This window comes from Hippoglossus hippoglossus, chromosome 16, assembly GCF_009819705.1.
Source record: "Hippoglossus hippoglossus isolate fHipHip1 chromosome 16, fHipHip1.pri, whole genome shotgun sequence".
NCBI classification, from domain to species: Eukaryota; Metazoa; Chordata; class Actinopteri; order Pleuronectiformes; family Pleuronectidae; genus Hippoglossus; species Hippoglossus hippoglossus.
This window is the reverse complement of record NC_047166.1, coordinates 11,185,266-11,203,958: the sequence shown is the minus strand read 5'-3', so window position 1 is coordinate 11,203,958 and position 18,693 is coordinate 11,185,266. Positions and strand designations below refer to the sequence as shown.

The following is an 18,693-nucleotide window of genomic DNA, read 5'->3' as shown; positions in this document are numbered from 1 at the left end:
ACACCCACCCTTGTTCCCTGACAGAAGAATGGCACTCAGTGTCTTCAGGATGTATGCAAATCACTGTCCTGCTCACACAAACATACTGCTGGTATAAATTCATTCTTCATGGTGTAGGATTATAAGAACACGCCTCAGAACAATTGTTGTGAGAAATGACAGTTTGTGGTTTTTAATCAGTGGGTCACAGTGGATATAAATAGTGAATTGAATTTCAAGCAAAACTAAAATACACAGCAACAATGGGAGGACTGGGTGATTTAATGGTTTGTATCGTTTCATTAATGTGACTGTCAGAGCTGGAAATTACAGGATTGACTATTGTTCTCATTTTTTTTTTTTGGCAGAGAAGAGATTGTTTATCAGGAGTTGTTGTTGTTTTGTTTGTTTGTGTCTTTGTGAAGTTACAGCTAAAAACAGGGGCAAAAATTAAAACTTTAGGTTATAACAGAGGAAATATAACATAGAGAAAATACATGAGTATAACAAAATGATATGAAGTCAATAATAATTTGTAAACATCTGTATTCTTCTAACCAGCTGTTACTCTCACCACCCAGGGCTGGAGACAGAGGGCGGTCAGACATTCAGCTGTGAAAGAACCTCCCTCAAAGGATCCTCTTTTATAAAAGCATTTTTATAAAATGGCTTTTAACTAGACAACTGTTTAATTGCTTTATTTTGTTTTCATTATTATATTAACAGGATGCTTGTTTGTTTTATTGCGTTATTTCATCTAATATGTTTTTGACATTTGTTATTGCCCTCTTTGTATTTCAGTTTTTATGTCTATGATGCACTTTTTAAACCTGTTTTTAGAAAATGTTATAATTATAATCATAATCAAAATACAGAATATCATATAATACAATAATGAATAATAATAATGACAAATACGTGCGTTTTGGATTGGTTTTTCATTGGATTAATCAGTTCTTTAAATATCAAAATGAGGGCAACATTGACAATTTGGCTTCATAGATGAGAGAATTTCCAAATTAAAATGAATAATTTGGTAGTTTGCTTTTATTTTCATTTTATAATTAAAAAAAAGGTATATTGATTATTCACATTTATTATCTTGATATGACTTTTTGTTGGGATTCATATTATTTATTATTTTATGTACTTCATGGTAATACCACATAAGTCACCAGCAGGGGGCAGGAGAGGCCAAAGAGAACATCAGGCATTACGTCAGCCTGTCCCGTACCGGTCATGTGACTAACACGGAAGTCAACAAAGCGGCGACATGTAGCAACAAACAGCACAAATCTCTCTTTCTCTTAACTTCCCGTTCTTCTGTCTGTCGCTTGACGGCGGCTCCATGTTTTTTTAGAGAAGCGACTTCCTAAATGTGACCGTGTACTTTTCGGTTCGACGTGTTGTTCGTACTTTGAGCCGATATTTATCTGGTTGGTTAGAAAAATGAAAAATGATTCTCTGCTGTCCAGCGTCAATGTGGTGCTTGTCATGGCCTACGGGAGTCTGGTGAGTCCGTGTCACTTTGTCATCGACGAGCTCTTTCTAACTCCGAAGCAAACTCAAGTTCAAACTCACGATAACAACGATGTACACGAGACTGTGTCAGATACACACGATGTAAACCAGTCACAGTATTTTACAGCTGCTCTAGATCAGTTTCACTAACAACACGTATTATTTACTCATTATACTTTTACCTACTACTTGTTAAAGCCACCGACTTTCTATGATCTTACACAAACCCCTGCCATCACACACACAGTTTGAAGTTCACAGATGTGATTTACATATGAGCTGTGTTAGCTCACTTTTTAAAAGCCCATAAGATTCACATCACCACATCAATGCAACTTAGGGCTCTGTGATAAAACAATGTCAATAATAATAATACATACAAAATTTGATCACAGTGACTGATCGACCTCTGATTTATAAAATGTTTTGACGTTTATCAAGTGTTTGTGATTCTCTGCTCATAAAGAAGAGTTTAAAACCACAACAGGAGCGGACATCCGTCTTTAAACTATAAATAAATAATACTGTCATAGTTATAATAATGCTTTAGCCAAATCGTCCAACCCTATAACAATACTGAGTTTTATCAAACCAAACCGCTGATCACTCCCCCACCACGGCTACATATACCCTACATTTTGTCAGACATGTTTTGGTTCAGATCATAGTTTCCTGTTTGATTGTCTCCAGCAATAATCAGTGCAGCTTCTGCGTTGCTGTGTTTTCAAGTATTGCACAATCTGAATTTTGCCTGATATGAATATGAGAATTACTGTACTGTTAAGTCACGCTCTACATTGTTCATGCATAAAGTTATAGTGTTTTCATTATAGAAGACACACGTATCCAAAAAGGTGTGCATCAGTTCAAATGATTTGGATTTTAATTTGACATAATTCACAAAAATCCTTTATTTTTATCCTTGATATTGATTCTAATTAGACCCAGTTTTAATTTAAAGGTCTAACTTTCACATTTCTTGTGTTACCTTCAAATAAATAAACAAGTAAATAAATAAGTGTGTGTATATATATATTCATTCATTTATTTTTTGTTAATGTTAACTCTTCCTCTATAGGTTTTTGTTTTGCTGTTCATCTTTGTCAAAAGACAAATTATGCGGTTTGCCGTGAAGTCTCGGAGAGGACCACATGTTCCCCTCGGCCATAATGCACCAAAGGTAAGACCCTCACCATAATGAACCAGAGTGATGAACAGAGCCAAGCTGTGCACTGTGTAACTAAGATTTTGATACTTTACTTCTTCTTGCGTGTTTACTGAAGTATTGCGTCTGTGCTGCAGGAACTGAAACAAGAAATTGAAGCCAAACTGTGTCAGGTTCAGAAAATCCACTTTGAGCCTCGTCTGCTGTCCCCAGATGACAACCGGATAAAGCAGAGAGAACAGAATGGTTAGAGGAACACACACACACACACGCACACACACACACGCACACACACACATACACTCCAGTCCTAAAACTATCCTGATGATTTCATACCAGTGCATAGAAGAATCTGTGTGTGTTGCAGGTTCCTATGACTACTTGTACAGGATGAGAGCGCTGGATGCCATCAGAGACACGGGTAAGCTTTCCTGTCACTGTTTGGTTTTGCGTTGCCATGACAGCACTTGAATCCCGCTCCACTGTTACAGTACTACCTGTGCTACTTGTCAAAAGATCTCCCTTTCCGGGACCTGGGTGGGACGTCCACCGCTGTGACAGGGAAACGATTTCGGACCTGGATCCTGCAGCTACGCAATAACCACTGCATGTTCCGGGACAGCCAAAGCTCCCTCATCGACGCGGTGCTGGATGGATACAATAAAGCCAGACATGGGGCTGAGGTCAGTATGGGAGTGTGTGTGAGTATTACAGGTAATCAATAATTGTCATTTATTATATCAACAAACACATTAAGACAATGTTGTGAAACCTATGCAGTCCTATGTCAAAACTAATAACTAATAAATTGCATCTAAAGACTTAGTTAAAGATCTAGAATCGCACACAATAGAGTGTTTACCTCAAGCTCCACACTTGTAGATTTCACTCCCCTAAACATGCCTCATTTTTTCAATTAAATGAATTATTCCCTCGGAAATCAGTTGAAAATCTCACAATGTTTAAGAAAGTGATTAAGGATTCCTGAATCCGCTGCTCGATCCAGATTCACACCAGAATTAAATGGGTTGTTCCCTGACCCATATCGCATCCTTCCACCAAGTTTCATGGCAATCCTTCTCGTGGTTTTGCGTAATCTTGCTTCAAACATGTAAAGAAACCCACAAACAAACCGAGGGGGTTGAGAACATAACCTCCTTGTTGGAGATAAGTATCATATATATATATAACATACAATAAAGATCAGTGATTTCAAATGTGTGGCCTGTATTATGGCCTAGCACATAATAATTACACGATATGATTGTAATTGCAATAATTGTTTGTTTTTTTCTAACCATACAGTCCAATCTGATGTGTACTGTAATTTGCCATTGACGGATGGTAGGATGCATGAAAATGAAAATCGTCATTCTTTCTTTTAAAGGGTCAATAAGGCGTTTGAGTATCACATTGTGGATTTGCTTTCTTTGGCTCCCATCTTTGTCTGCAGGTTTTTGGTGAGGCAGAGTTCTTAAAATACCAAGAAGCTCTAACTGAACTGGCGTCTGCGTGAGTAAACACAAACCTCTCGCCCGCAGTGCTCTCTCACAGCTTTGCTCTTAATTTAATCCCAATGTGGAATGTTAATCACACACTGGGTACAAGCTGTTTCTCTCTCTCCACTGTTGCAGCGTGAAGTCTCACAGCAGCAGCAGCACTCCCAGCCAGCACCATCAGTCTGCAGCCAAAGACCTGACCAGCACCACGGAGCCGGCGAGCTCCGCCTCCTCCCCGACCCAGACCACCTACCTCATATCTACGCTGCAGCAGCGCAGCAAGAGGCCCAGACACTTCCTGGAGCTGAAGAACTTCAAAGACAACTACAACACTCTGGACAGTACGCTCTGAAAACCAACCTCTGATGTCCGTCCAAAGGAAAAGGTCAATGTTGTGCTGCCAGTGGTTCCAGCTGCTGTGGACTGTGGTGGGGTTACTGTCGCTGCATCCTTTTCAAGTGATGTAACAAAAACACAGCCCTCCTACATTAACACATATGATCTGGTTTACTGCACAGTCCATATCAGACCACTGGCCGAGTGCTCTGTACCTAAGTGTAGCTTTAGCCTATATTCTGTATTATATCATGTGTCAGCGCTTTATATAAGTACACATACACTGTGACTATAATGAGTGTGGTTGACTTGACCAAAACAAAAATGCAAATATGCAATGGCGGAAGACAATCAGTATTTATTGCACAATGTACAAGCCTATGCAGGATTGTTGAACTTATCCCACTGTATTTAAACATGCTGATAGTTGCGGGTGCTACTGGTGTTAATGGCTACTTCACTTTACTGAGAAAAACACACTGAATATGTCAAGTCCGTTTGTGTCTGTTTGTGTCTGTTTGTGTCTGTTTGCGTCTCTACTGTTCATGTGCTGCTGTGAATTCAGCCTCGTTCTAAGCGTCGAATGTTTGTTTTACAGAAGCCATACTTGATTGGATGAATTTTGATGATTAAGTGCTCTTGTAACTTAATAATTTCCCTCAGTGCAATGTTATTTAACAGTATTCCAGCGTCCATGTCCTCTGACTGAGAGGTCCTGTCCCTGGGGTAGCTCTGACCTGGTTCTGCACTGTAAGGTGTTAAGGATTCCCTGGCAGGAGTTCTCGTGCCTGAATGATTTTAATCTTTTTGTGGTGCTTACTTGTTAAGTTGCCATCCAAATAAAAAGTGACATAAAGTTGAGTTGTTGTACAATTCTTTCACAAGCAGTCGACAAATGACAGTAATTACCACTGCTAAGGAGGGTTGTGTTATGTTGTGTTTGTCAGTAGGATTACGCAAAAAATACCAAACGTATTTCCACGAAACTTGGTGGAAGAATGGAACGTGGGCCGAGAGAGAATCCATGGTGGATCCAGACCAAGGGGCAGATCTAGGACATTTTTATCACTTTGTTTAAAAACAAGATTTCCCACAGATTTCCAAAGAAATAATAAATGGATCTTAATTTTAAAAAATCTGGCTTATTTAGGGAGCTGATATTTATAAATGTAGAATTCGATGTGGCTTGATTGAATTTAAGAGGAATTCAGGTTTTTGCGTAGGAATGTGCTCTGAGTGCCGTTCTAAATTGTTGTTTAAACAGTGTCCAGCAGATGGAGCCCTCTCCATAAGTTCCACCAATATGATTTTCGTATGAAGTGACATGAGGCCTTTTATTAATTTTCAGAAAAACCTACAAACACAGATAATGGATAAAAACACACAACATACAAAGTCTGTCTAGATGTTTTTTATTCAATATAAATAAATACAGAGGAGAAAGTTGTTAGGCAGAAATTAAAACATCAAATCACAATAATTAATAATATGTACAAAACAAATAGACAGTACACATAATGGCAGGGAACTGAAATGCTTTGTGAAAATATTAATTTATCCTTCTGCTTCCTCACAGTTTCTTTAAGTGCCATATTGTCGTTTTGGGCTTAAAAGTCACACTTCTTTAAAAACAGCCTTTTTCTGCACAGTTCAGGGTGACGAGCTTGTCGAGGCTCCAGTGAGAAGTTACGTGCTGCAGCATCAAACATTCACTCGGTGATGGTGAAATCATGTGTGAGTGGCTAATGAGGACAAGGACACAGGATTCACATCCCCTGGTTAATGATTTTAACGTGAAACTGATCTGTCACAACAGCCGAGTTAGCTACAGTTTACTGGTGCTACATTACTGTTCATGTGGACTTAATAACTTCATTGTCCACTTTAGCAAAAGCTCTGCTATCCTGCCCAATGCACACGACACATATTCAACACAACAACACAGATCCCAAAAACTCAAAGGTCAAAAATAGTGATGAAAACAAGGGCAGGACTAGGACACACACGCAGACAGTATGCTGCTGTATTATATGATAAACTTTAAAAGCACATCAGGTGTATCCGCACACTTAATGTATCAAAATTAAAGCTGACATACAATCACTCTTTATACAGACACACAACGAACCCCATGTATGTGTGCTGCCAAACGCCACGCAGTTTCCTTCAAGAGTGTTTGTGGTTAGTGGAAGTGTCGCAGTCCGGGACGCTCAGCTCGCACCGTTCACGCCCTCAGACGTGGGAGTGGAGCTGTTGTTTGTGTTTCAGTCTGCATTGGAAAAGGTTTTCGTGGTTCTGTGGCCGTCACCTCAGAAACGTGTCCGTCACCTGATCAGTCGCTTCATGACTTGATCTCGATGACTTTGATGAAAGGGAGTGGTTTGTTGGATGAGTTGGACGGCTTGAGTTGTCTACTGCGAGAGAGAGAGAAATAATGAAGTCTGTTATTTTGTGTTCCTGGAACAGCAAGAGAGCGATTCTTCATTGAGGAATAAGGGCTACATAATGAATAAATAAATAAATACTAAAGTTACCTGTAGACAATCTGGGGGTTGCGCTCTGATGAAAGGTAGGAGTTGGACCTCTGTCCTCCCAGGAAATAGTCCATCTGGTCATGCATCTCTCGGTTCTGCACACACAGCAGTGGTCAGGGGTCAGTTCAACACAATTCAAAGAGCTTTACATTAATATAAAAGGCACAATGACAAACGTTAAGAGCAAAAGAAGACAATACAAAAAAGAAGCATTTAAAAAGAAATTAAACAGGTACATAGGGAATGAAAAAATAAGAAATAAGAGAGTGAAAGTGACAGTGCAGTGTAATAAATGTAGATATTAATATGGACAAACAGACAGTAGTTGCATCTGCAGAGATCAGGTAGTGTGGGATCTGTTTTCCTCTCTCCTGTGTTTCACTGAACCTTGGACCTTGATTCTAAGTTTTACTGAGATGCCATAAAGTCAGAGATAAGAGTTGTTCTTACCTCAGCCTCCAGGAATGCTACTTTCTCCTCCAGCTCTTTGATCACGCGGTCTCTCTCCTGGATCACCATGCGAGAGTTCTGGAGCTGAAGACGAACAAACACGCGGTCAAACAGTGAGCAAACCCTGCGCAAATATGCACACAGAGATCGGGGCAACGTGTTTGCTTTCAGTCTCACGCATGTGTGTCTCACCTGCTCAATCATGTGTCTGACTTTCCTCTGTTGGCTTTTCAGCATGTCGTCCAGATGGTGGATCTTCTCTTTGAGAATGGCCACCTCCTTCTCCAACTGTTCAGCCCTGAAAGAAATCCACAGACATTAACTCTATAGAACAGTATCGGTGAATTGATTGGCAATGATTGACAAGGAGATTGTGTGGGTGTGTGCTTGTGTGTGTTTATTAGCTGACCTCTGATCCCCTTTCTGGCCCTCCTCTCTGATCTTGCGCAGCTCGCGGAGTTCCTCCTCCCGGCTGCGGATCGTCTCCCGCAGGGTGGAGCTCTCCAGCTCCATCCCTCCCAGCAGCCTCTGGACCTCTTCGAGGCGCTGGTCTTTCCTCTCACTGGCTTCCTCTGTGGCCTTCAACTTCTCCTCCTGGTCGCTCACACGCTCCTTCAGTCTGGTGCCCTCAGCCTGGAGGGAAAACAGGGAGTTTAGATAAAAGGTCCAAAAAGCACTGTGTCGTGTTTGTGGCATCGGGCTGTGTGTCTGTGTGTGTGTGTGTGTGTGTGTGTGTGTGTGTGTGTGTGTGTGTGTGTGTGTGTGTGTGTCTGTGTGTGTGTGTGTGTGTGTGTGTGTGTGTGTGTGTGTGTGTGTGTGTGTGTGTGTGTGTGTGTGTGTGTCTTACCAGCAGCCTCTCCCTCTCTTCCTGGTGTTTCTTCTCAGCTTCCTGCAGCTGCGCATACAAGCGTTTACTGACTTCCCTCAGGTTGGTCCTCTCCGCCTCATCATCCACTTCCTATGAGACAAACGATGAGATATTCAGCAAAAACGGTCAAATAGAGAGAAAGATACTTTTCTGATGATGTAATGTAAAATCTGGTCCAAGCTCGGTGGGTTTGGTCGTCTTAAAGAAAACAGGGGTGTCGGCTTGCGTCACTGGAGCAGTTAGGTCATGCCTATAGTGTTTCCCTCTCTATTTCGACAACACTTCAGCGGGTAAGCCGTAGCCTGAGTCACAAATAAATGCTACAATTACATTGAAAACAATTAAGCCAAACACGAGGCTGTCGGCTTTGTTGTGCTGGTACAAAACTCTGCTGACATACAAACCAGTAGAGGCTTCTACAGAAAGACGGAAACAATACTATTAAAAGATGAGGCATCTGTGGAATGCTGGGAACAATGAGGCCTGAACACAATAACACAGGCAGGCGGAGGAACAGTTTGTGCTAGAACAGCGTTCTCACACTTTTTCAAACTCCCCGGGGTGCTGTACGGATACTGTATTTACTCCTAAGTTTGGTTTTTTTATTCTCCTTTAGCCTGTATCACATCTCTGTTTGTTTTTTTCATTTTCAGACCTCTGTTTATCTGGGTGCCTCTGGGTGCCAGCTACATTGTTTAGAGAGACACTCACAGAGGACTCCGGCTATGATACTTGAGATTTGACACGTCCACATATTCTGTACATGCTCACGTGAGAGTCTGCTCACCTGTACGTCAGCTTTGGCTGCTCCCTTGGGGGCAGACGAGGAGCTCTTTCTGAAGGGGACGCTGACTTTCCACCCGTTTGTGTGCGACTGGGGAGAGAAAAGGAAGAAGTGAGCGAGGGAAGAGTGAATGATGGAGATGAGAGGTGGAGGAAATGCCTTGAAGCGAACAGGACGCGAGGTCAAACAATAGCAAAGCCCCGTCAAAGTTGCCCAAAATAGACCTACCTTGTTTTTGGCCGCCATCTGCTCCCTCAGTGACTTCAGGCAATACCTCACCTGAGGACAACAGAGAGATAATAGTAAGTGAGATGTTATCTTAGTGAGATGTTATCATAGATTCTTTTCTTTAGAATATTTAACTCTGGCTCAACACTGAGAAAGAGAAACTAAGAGTGGAAGAGACACAGACGAGAGCGACAAGGAATTTACATGATGCAAATTCAGCCCGGGAGACAGGGTTGATACACTGCAGCTGTGTTCGTACATTAGAGAGATAGTGTCCAGAGACTGACCTCCTGTATCTGTGAAACCTCATCCGACAGCATCTTCAGGCTCTGCTGGTGTTTGTGCTGCTCTTGTCTGCGCGCCTCGAGATACACCTGGACCCGGGAGAGTCATGGATGTTAAACACCAACACAACCACAAAGCAAACACACCAATTCACTGTAAGACTTCTATAAAACATGAGAGAACCGTCCGTCCGACTCACTTTGATAACTTCCACCTGCTCTGTAGATTTGACCGGCTCGGGGGTCACAGGTGTCCTGTCGCTGGCCGGCTGCACCAGTGCGTACGCTCGTCCGACTGGCTGGAGGTTGGAGAGCAGAGAAATATTTATAAATCGTGCGGCACTTTCTCTTTCACACACAACTCATAAACTGCCAGCACAGAATTGGGGGCAATCTGGGATCGAACCTCCAACCTTCTGGTTAGTGGACGACCCATTTTACGGCCTGACATCAGCTGCCCTGTTGTGGCATCGTCTGTGATACATGAGCGTGAAGTCACTGTGGCTTTGTTTACACTAGAACAGGAGCCGGATCATGTTTGTTGTGAGTGGACAAACTGCCAAAAGTACACAAGTTCGTAACTATTATGAAACCTCTGCTAGGAACGTCTAATTCAATTAGCCTATTAAGTTGGAGTTATAATGTCAGAATAAAATGCTTCTCTCAGTTGTGTCCTCAGAAAATAATTCCTGAGTGTCTCTGAGTTTTGAAACTTCATCCATCATCACTTCGGAGACTCACCCATAAACATCTGCTGCTTCTGTGAAAGCCGTAAACAGACTCGGTTATAACCATAAACAGAGATCGAGTGAGGGAGGGAGGCGACGTTATGTAACTCCAGTGCTAACTCTGGTGCTGGTTCTGGTGGAACAATGGTTGTCTTGAGGCGTTCTGAGTTTGAGGGAATCGTGCTGATGAAAAGCGGATGGCAGCTGTGGCATGTGTACACACCGCTGGCATCTCTACACGGTTTGTGTGCAGGAATGTGGCGTGACAGATGTGTGAAGGCACCATGGCTCGGAGCTAATCCATCACGTTAGAACTTTAAGATCCAAATATGGCCTGAACGACAGCAGCTTCAGCGCAGATGATACATTTTTGTCTCATGAGACGAACGTCAAAATATTCTCACTCAAGTATTTAAACGTACAATTGTCCATTAAAGATCTGAGGCCAATTGAAATATAACACCATATCATCTTGAATAACATAAGTGTCCAAATCCTGTATTTAAACTTATCATATGCAACTTAACAACATTACACTCTCCTCTGTCTCCCCCTGCTCTGATGTCCAGACCTCCTCATTGCTCTGCTGTTAAAGAACCTTAAGTTTGATCAGACGCAGGAAGTTCTTACCTTGTCCCGGTGCTGCTCTGTGCTCCGAGCTGCCTGGTTCTGGTCCTGCAGTGTGAGCCGCAGCCGCCTGCACCCCTCCTGAAAAAGGCAACGTAGAGAGGAGAAGATGAAGCGACTCCACAAAGAGACCGTTATGTGATGACATGGAGACACTGATTGAGGACTATTTTGAGGAGGAGAATAAAGAGGAGGAGAGACTGAGTCATACTCCACATAAGGAGGGGCGGGGGCGGGGGGAGGGGGGGCAGCTAGTAAAAGAGAGGGGTACGAGCGTCACAGTGAGAGTGAAAGTTTTCCCCAGCTGCACTGAGACAGACTGTTCGGTTTAAATTGTGTGCTATGGACGTCAGAGGGACTTAGGCGGAAATCCTCCAGACGCTCGCAGCCAATTGGAAGCGGCGGCTGGATTTCTGGGAAAGTGGGCAGAAAATGTAATGTTGAGCAAGACACAACATTTCCAAGGCAACGACGCCTCACAGAAACCATAAACTATCTGGCATGTATGATAGGGAGGAGTAGGTCGGAGGCAAAACTTTTGAAAAAAGCAAAAGACACAAACCTCCAAAGTCTTTCTTCAAATTCTTTAACAGTAAAAGTCTCAAACTGGATGTAAACGTGTGTGTGTGTGTGTGTGTGTGTGTGTGTGTGTGTGTGTGTGTGTGTGTGTGTGTGTGTGTGTGTGTGTGTGTGTGTGTGTGTGTGTGTGTGTTCAGTCTCAGGGAATCCCCTTATAAGTGATGCCCAGTGAGTGTGTGTCTGAGGACAAATATGCGGATGTGAGGGAGGAAGGTCAAAAACATTATACAACTCCCTCCAGCCAATGCAAACCACTCTGTTTATCTCCCAGTGTTCTCTGTGTTTGGTTAATGTCGCCTCACAGACATGAAACAGGCCGAGAGAGAAGAAATAGCTGCAACATTCTCCTGGGGTCAAATAACTGAATAGATGCGCACAATAGTTTTTTTCTTATTTGAATGTTATAAATGCTAACTTTTTTAACTTTTTAAAACTTTTCTGGGTATTTTATGCTTTAAAGTAGCTTTATAAAGCTTAAAGTGCAATTTTTTCATGAAATTGGAACATCTACATTCATGTGATATGATTGAAATCAAGAATCAAGAATTGACATTTAAACTTCATGTGTTTTTGCCATTCAAAGCGAATAAAAGCTCTTCTACTGTAGATAACCCCTTATATAGAGAATGCCTCGGCCTTGATGTAAACCAGACGGAGGAAATGAACTGTGTTGCCTAATGCAATGATAACGAGTGGAGAGAGGTTATGAAAGAAAAGCCATGTGTTCTATAGACGAGGCCTTTATGATAAGCTGGGTATCGACTCAGGAAATATAGTCATGGAAAAAAGAGGTGAAGAGCGAGACGAGCAGATTGAGTTGAAAACCATGAAAGTATAAGAAAGTAACCAGTCAACAAAGAGGAAACAGAGGAAATAGCCTAATAATGGATAAGGTGGGGGTCCAACAATAGGACAAACAGAAGTCAGAGAAATGAAAGTACAAAAATTCCCCCTCTTATTCAGCATGGCTTCCTCTCAGATTACAGTAACCTGAAAGCTAGGCCACAGCGATTAGGGGAAGAAAAGAGAAGTGGGGGGGGGGGGGCTGGGGTTGGAGAAGGGAACAGTGAGCGGTTTGTTAGGAGGGAATCCGTCATTATACAACTTCTTTGGCCCTTCGTAGACGAGCAGACAAAGACTGAGCTAATCCTCGCTCTGCCATCGACGACTTACACGCTGGTCTGTTTTCTCTTTTATATTCACACACACACACAAAAACTATACCACCCTCAAAGCCAACCTGTAATACGAGACTTCTTGGGAACGCACACAAAGGAACCAGTTGGATGTGCACAGTGACGCAGGCATGCACACGCACACAGGCGCTCACATGCGGGAAAACACACACACGGATGCACATTGCAAGTCAAAGTACACATTACCTTTATAACAGGGCAGAAACCTGAAACTAAACACACACACACACACACACACACTGCGTCCACACTGCTGGGCGCACAGACAAAAGGGGCACAACAGATCACAGGGCATGGCCGAGCTGAAAGGCTTAGAGGGCATGAAGACGCTTTTGTCTTGGACCTTGGCCTCAGGAGGCCTGTAAATCATCGGCGTTAAATTAGCTGAGGGGTGACTGCCTCCCTGAGAATGTCACTGATTAACAGCCAGAGCTTCTGAATGTGGGACAAGACTCAGAAAACATCCCTCGGAGCTGTGGCTTTTTAAAAGACGACTCCCTGATATTAAATTTCTCAACTCAGGAAACCTAACTGTAAAGCATCCCGTCGTGCCTTCAGGTGCCGTGTCCTGAATAAAAAAAAAAAGTGTGTGTGTGTGATCACTTCATCCTTTAAATCCCTCTGTTCCTCTCAGGCACTGCTTTCCTCTCCCTGCTGCACAGATGTCACTCTTGTCTTCCGTCCAACCGCATCAGAAACCTCGGCCTGTGACACCCTGAGCCGACAGGTGCGAGCCGGCAGGTGCGAGGGCTGAAGGTGTCATTTCAAATCTTTGGTATCCAAACAATACCCAAGTTTCAGTGCCTTATTTTATATGGCGAAGTTTAAAAGGGGGAAAATATTTGAGCAAAGAATCCAAGACTAAGAATCTCAGCATTAGTGCCGACTTTCAATTTCTAACACTTATAGTTACTCGATTCTTCGCATTCATTTTGGCCACTGCTTGACAGTTACTGAAGTTCAATACTCAGCCTTTGCAGGTACTGGTGAGTTTTAAGAAATGCTGCAACGATAAGTGATCAATCAATCAATCAAATGAAAATGATGGCAACTATTTTTATAATCTTTAAGTTATTTTTCATGCAGCGTCTCTTCAAACATGAGGATTTGCTCTTTTTTTTTCATATCCATGTGTGACCATTGGCTTTATATAAATATATATCTTGATATAAATTACCTTAAAATATACTTTTTGTTTTGTTCAATCAATATGAAATGCCCAGCTTGGAAATTATGGCATTTATTATTGACATTTGATTAAAGTATGACTCAATTAATAGAGAAAATAATCAGCTAATCTGAAAATAGCTGTTGCAGCCCTGGTTTTTGTTAAATCTTTGAGAACATCTACTCACTCACATCAGCTGTAAGTCTGAGGTTAGTGAAGGTTGGTAATGTCTGGCTGACGGAGGCCTCGACCTTCGTCATTCGTCAGTCTGTGTCAACTAAAAGCTCCAGTCAAAGGTTTGGTAAATTTCAAAGGGAAGAGCTGAGCTGAGGTGTGAAGTGAAGAGCTGCAACATGCTGCCGTCATTCATCTACATCAACGCATTTCTGTCACGCTTGGCTGATTCCCAGCCTGTGATGTCAGACACTCCTGACCGAGAGGGTGACTGAGGATGAGGACAGATAGAGGGAATGTGTTGAGTCACCCACTGCAGGGAAACTAAACGTCTGCATTGATGAATAAATGGGTAATTTCTTTTAAAAAGTGCCTGAAAAGAGAGGGAAAATAAAAACTTTCTAAACAGGTTTTCATAGAGGGCCAATTGTGCCACAATAAAAGATATTTCAAATAATACCTGCCACAATAACAGAACCTTTTGTTTCCGTGTGTTTTCACGTATCAACTGAAGGCCTGGCTCTGCTACACCAGGTACATTCCTCCTCCACACGTTTCCTGATGAACTGTCAGGGCGTGGCTTTGGTGAATAATCTCTCTGTGCTATGTTTCGTGTGGAGGTGAAATACCTCACCCTCACCTTCCTTATTTAGCCTGACCTGAATCATCGTATCTCATATGTAAATAGCGTAGGCGCGGGACTGTTTGACTTTTGGATCTGACGTTGATAACGATGAGTTGGCGCTGTGTTTGAAGCCGATCACTCGCATGTCATAATGTGAAATGTGTGAAACATTAGCAGAGGCTGGACAAATATGGAGTTTCTCTTTTTGCTTTATGACACCTTTCTTCACCTCAATTAATCAGCTCATGAAGTGTGTGTGTGGTGCTGCCCTTTGTACACTCTGACCTATCTGTAGGTCCAACAGTTACACAACTGGAAGTGATAGAAAGGCTAGACTGTTGACACAACTGTATAATCTGACTCTCTGTCGGCACTAATCCTAATCAGCTATAGATTTTATTAAACAAAATCATGGCTGAATGTTTTCTCTGTAGAACGCGTTTCTGAACAACACAATGTGATGGTATCAGTGGCCTGGTGTGCTGCTGGCTGCAGGAGCTCAGCACAATGGGCGCTGATAAGGTGAAAGTGTCGTGTTGCCCTGCAGCCTCATGAGCACTGACACTTTTCTTCTTCAGGTAAATCATTAAGCCAGCGGAGCCACAAACAGGGGATAAAGCTCATGTATGTGAGATGAGCAGCTGCACTCGAACAACTATCCTGCAGCAAAGTACACGGAGTGAGTCAAGCAAGTGTCTTCTGCTGTTTAATCCTGTTAAACCAAACTGTGCATGCACAGGTGGTGCACATGCTGCACGAGCAAAAAGCTTTTACACGTCCTGCGACTTGTGACTGTCACGACTGCGACTGTAAGCCCATAACTGATGTGGGCAGGAGGCACAGATGTTATTTAGACTAATTCTGAGCCTTAATGGGGGAGGAGGGACTAATACTTTAATTACTACAAGGCCAGAGACTTTACTGTAAACACACTCAGTTATAAGGCTGGACGATTGTATCAAGATAAAAATGTTTTTTCATTAATCGATTTCAATTATTATTATTATACATATCCATTATTTAGTTTAAGTGAAAGGACCCATTTTTCAACTCCACGTGAAAAACAGCGAAACTTTTTCAAAACCATGAATAAGAAACATCTCAATATGTATTGGACTTTTGCAGTTCATTACAAAACCACACACGTCCTCTACACACGTCCAGTAAAGTAAATGAAACTGATTTTACTGAAAAAGAATCATCATAACTTAACAAAAAAAATTAAGAAGTGAGAAAATTGTGTCTAAAGAATATCTTGATCCTTTCATTCTGATAAAATCAATCATGTTTCATTCATTTTTGACACAGAAATACACAAATGCCTCCTTACAAGTAGATAATATGAAGAAATCTTGAAAATAATATCAAGTAACTTACCCCATAGTCTTGATTTCTGATGTCCTCAAAGGTGCACAGACTTCTCGTGACTCCGTTCATCTTTGATTGAAATATGATAAATGCCGCACAAACAAATAAATAAACGAATAAAGTAAATAATAGTAATAAAAACGAGCTTCCTCCTTCAGAGCTTCAGTCTTCTGTGGTGAACGTCGACGGTCCTGCTGCTGTTAAAAGTCTCCAGACCTGCGGACACACCGGTGAGAGAGAGAGAGAGAGAGAGAGACACTCTCAGCACATTGTTGCTAACTTTTCTCATGACGTCAATGTGTGGGTGTGCCTAAGCAAAGCAAAGCAACCCGCCCACAGAGAGCGAGAGAGAGAGAGAGAGAGAGCAAACAATAACCTCCAGAAACTTTACATCATCATCATCATCATCAACACATGATTCAGGGAGGGATGGTATAAGATAATAAGATAATAAGGTAATGAGGTAATAAGGTTTGAAAGAAGTAAAGGAGTTGGATTGTCCTATAGTTGGACTCTGGATGATCCGCTCCAGCTAAATGTTGCCCAGCGGGAACACAGATCAGTTTACCTATTACTTATTGATTGGAAAACGTGACACCCCCTGAGTTAACCTGTTTCAAACGCGTCTCCTGCTATTACAAGGCAGCAGAAAGCAGGGTATTCAATCCAGTGATTTGTGGCTGCGGTTTGTTTGTATGTTTGATATGGTTTTAATAGAATAAATACAAAATTACAAATATAAATAAATACACACACACACACACACACACACACACACACACATATGTATATAGTTTTATATCAAATGTCCAATCATTAGGTGTTGAAATTAATTTGCTAATTAAATTAAATTAAATTGATACAGAAAACCAATGTAACTTTTGTGCAACTGATACATAATAATAATAATAATTATATAAATTTATTATTTATTTAACAATGGCTCTGCAAATTGATATATGTATGAAGATGAACAAAAAAACAATTTAAAACACCTTCTTGTAATTATTACAAATTATTAACTCCAATGAAAAAGAATCGTGGTAAACATTAAAAATCAGTCACTAATATGGTTATTTATTTAAGGTGACATTTACTTCCCCCTAGGGTTTAATGAAACATCCTGCATATTGATTTAGTTAACCTTGAATCTTTCGATCATTAATGTTGTACAACAGGAGGCCACACAAAAGGAACAAAATGACGGTGCAAGTAACAGTGAACACTTCTCTGCTGGCATGTGGCAGCAGCTGATCGGGACCAGGCCTAAAATTGGATTAAGACTTTAATGACATTAATGGCTGTTGAGGAGCAGACAGCAGCTCACTGTGGCACAAGAGAAGACGACGCTGAGTGAATCTGAAACCGGAGCAGAAACGACACAGGCACAAACATGGACATAGAAGGAGAGAAATGTTCCCATGTTAAGGTTGTCGCGCATGAATGAAAATCATTAGGTAACGGCTGAGGGCTTTTAATAAGTGAGATATTTCCACATAAGTCTTCACTGTGATGAATTCCAAACCAAGAATGTAGTTAAGCTTCTCATCAGAGCAGGAGCTCATTTTTACTGGTTGATTTATCATTTGGAATGAAGCTCACCTACACACACACACACACACAGACTGACAAACACACCTGAACATTACCACACAGTGTCATCATGTGTCCCACGAAAACAACATGAGCCATAACTATGTGTTTACATCGCCCAGCTGACCACACACACTCAGACAGACTGAGCCACAGATTAGACGGTTCTGGGGTTTGTGTGTTTACATACCTGCACGTCTGAGATGATGGAGTGAGTCAGAATCCTTCTTCACCCGCTCTGTGTTTTCTCATGTCACTTTAACGGCCTTCTTATCTTTTGGAACTCATTCTAAGCTGTGATATCTGGTTGTTAACCTGATTGAGTATCTATAACAATCTGTAAAGGTGTTTTAGGCCCAAAGAAGTTCCCAGCATGCACTTCACTGGTTGTTTAGTGTTTTCAGTGTGGCCATATAGAATATTTCAAATTCTTTGTCAGTGATGGCTTGAAGAATATCACAAGAAGATCTGTCAGAGAAGAAGACTACCATTTGCCAGTGGATCACGATCAACACTATGTGGGCAGTTAAAACATTATTTTCTGTTGGAAACCAAAGGAAACTATGAAATTCAACAAATCAAAAATGTCCTTTTTTGGGGGGGTGGGACCATTACTAGGTTAATAATCGAGTTATATAAAACTGACCAACAAACAGGAAAAGGCAGGTCAAAGGTCAGAGGTTGAAAGTGCACTAATGTGACACAGATTCATGTGATGATTTCCTGGAAAACAATGCTGACACTATTACTGTAAGCAAAGTGAATAAATCCTTTTAGCATCATTTCCACTCCTTTAGTATCATCATAGCCCGACATACCAAAGAGGCCAGATGTCGCTGGAATATTCAGCTGAATATGTAGTTAAATTAACAGTTTAAAAATCAAGTGTAATGTCGTGTTTCTCCTTCACAAATGAACATCTATCCATCCATCTATCCATCCATCTTTTCATCCATCTATTCATCCATCTTTTCATCCATCTATTCA

General features: G+C 41.6%; 2 protein-coding genes across 2 annotated transcripts; one reads left to right on the top strand and one right to left on the bottom strand.

Annotated features, from left to right (window-relative positions):
* The first annotated feature begins 1,220 nt into the window (after positions 1–1,220).
* Positions 1,221–5,361, top strand: c16h1orf43 (chromosome 16 C1orf43 homolog). Its single transcript, XM_034610982.1, has 7 exons — positions 1,221–1,491; positions 2,579–2,680; positions 2,803–2,911; positions 3,033–3,086; positions 3,182–3,348; positions 4,119–4,177; positions 4,300–5,361. Exons 1-7 carry the CDS (start codon positions 1,429–1,431, stop codon positions 4,514–4,516), a joined length of 771 nt encoding a protein of 256 aa, XP_034466873.1. The 5' UTR covers positions 1,221–1,428; the 3' UTR covers positions 4,517–5,361.
* Positions 5,362–6,784: 1,423 nt separating this feature from the next.
* tuft1a (tuftelin 1a) lies at positions 6,785–16,370 on the bottom strand. Its single transcript, XM_034610979.1, has 12 exons — positions 16,123–16,370; positions 11,007–11,084; positions 9,849–9,947; positions 9,652–9,738; positions 9,365–9,415; positions 9,140–9,226; positions 8,332–8,442; positions 7,894–8,117; positions 7,677–7,782; positions 7,485–7,568; positions 7,035–7,129; positions 6,785–6,914 (listed from the first exon to the last, which is right to left on the bottom strand). The coding sequence occupies exons 1-12, from the start codon at positions 16,180–16,182 to the stop codon at positions 6,842–6,844; spliced, it is 1,155 nt and encodes a 384-aa protein (XP_034466870.1). The 5' UTR covers positions 16,183–16,370; the 3' UTR covers positions 6,785–6,841.
* Between the last annotated feature and the right edge of the window lie 2,323 nt (positions 16,371–18,693).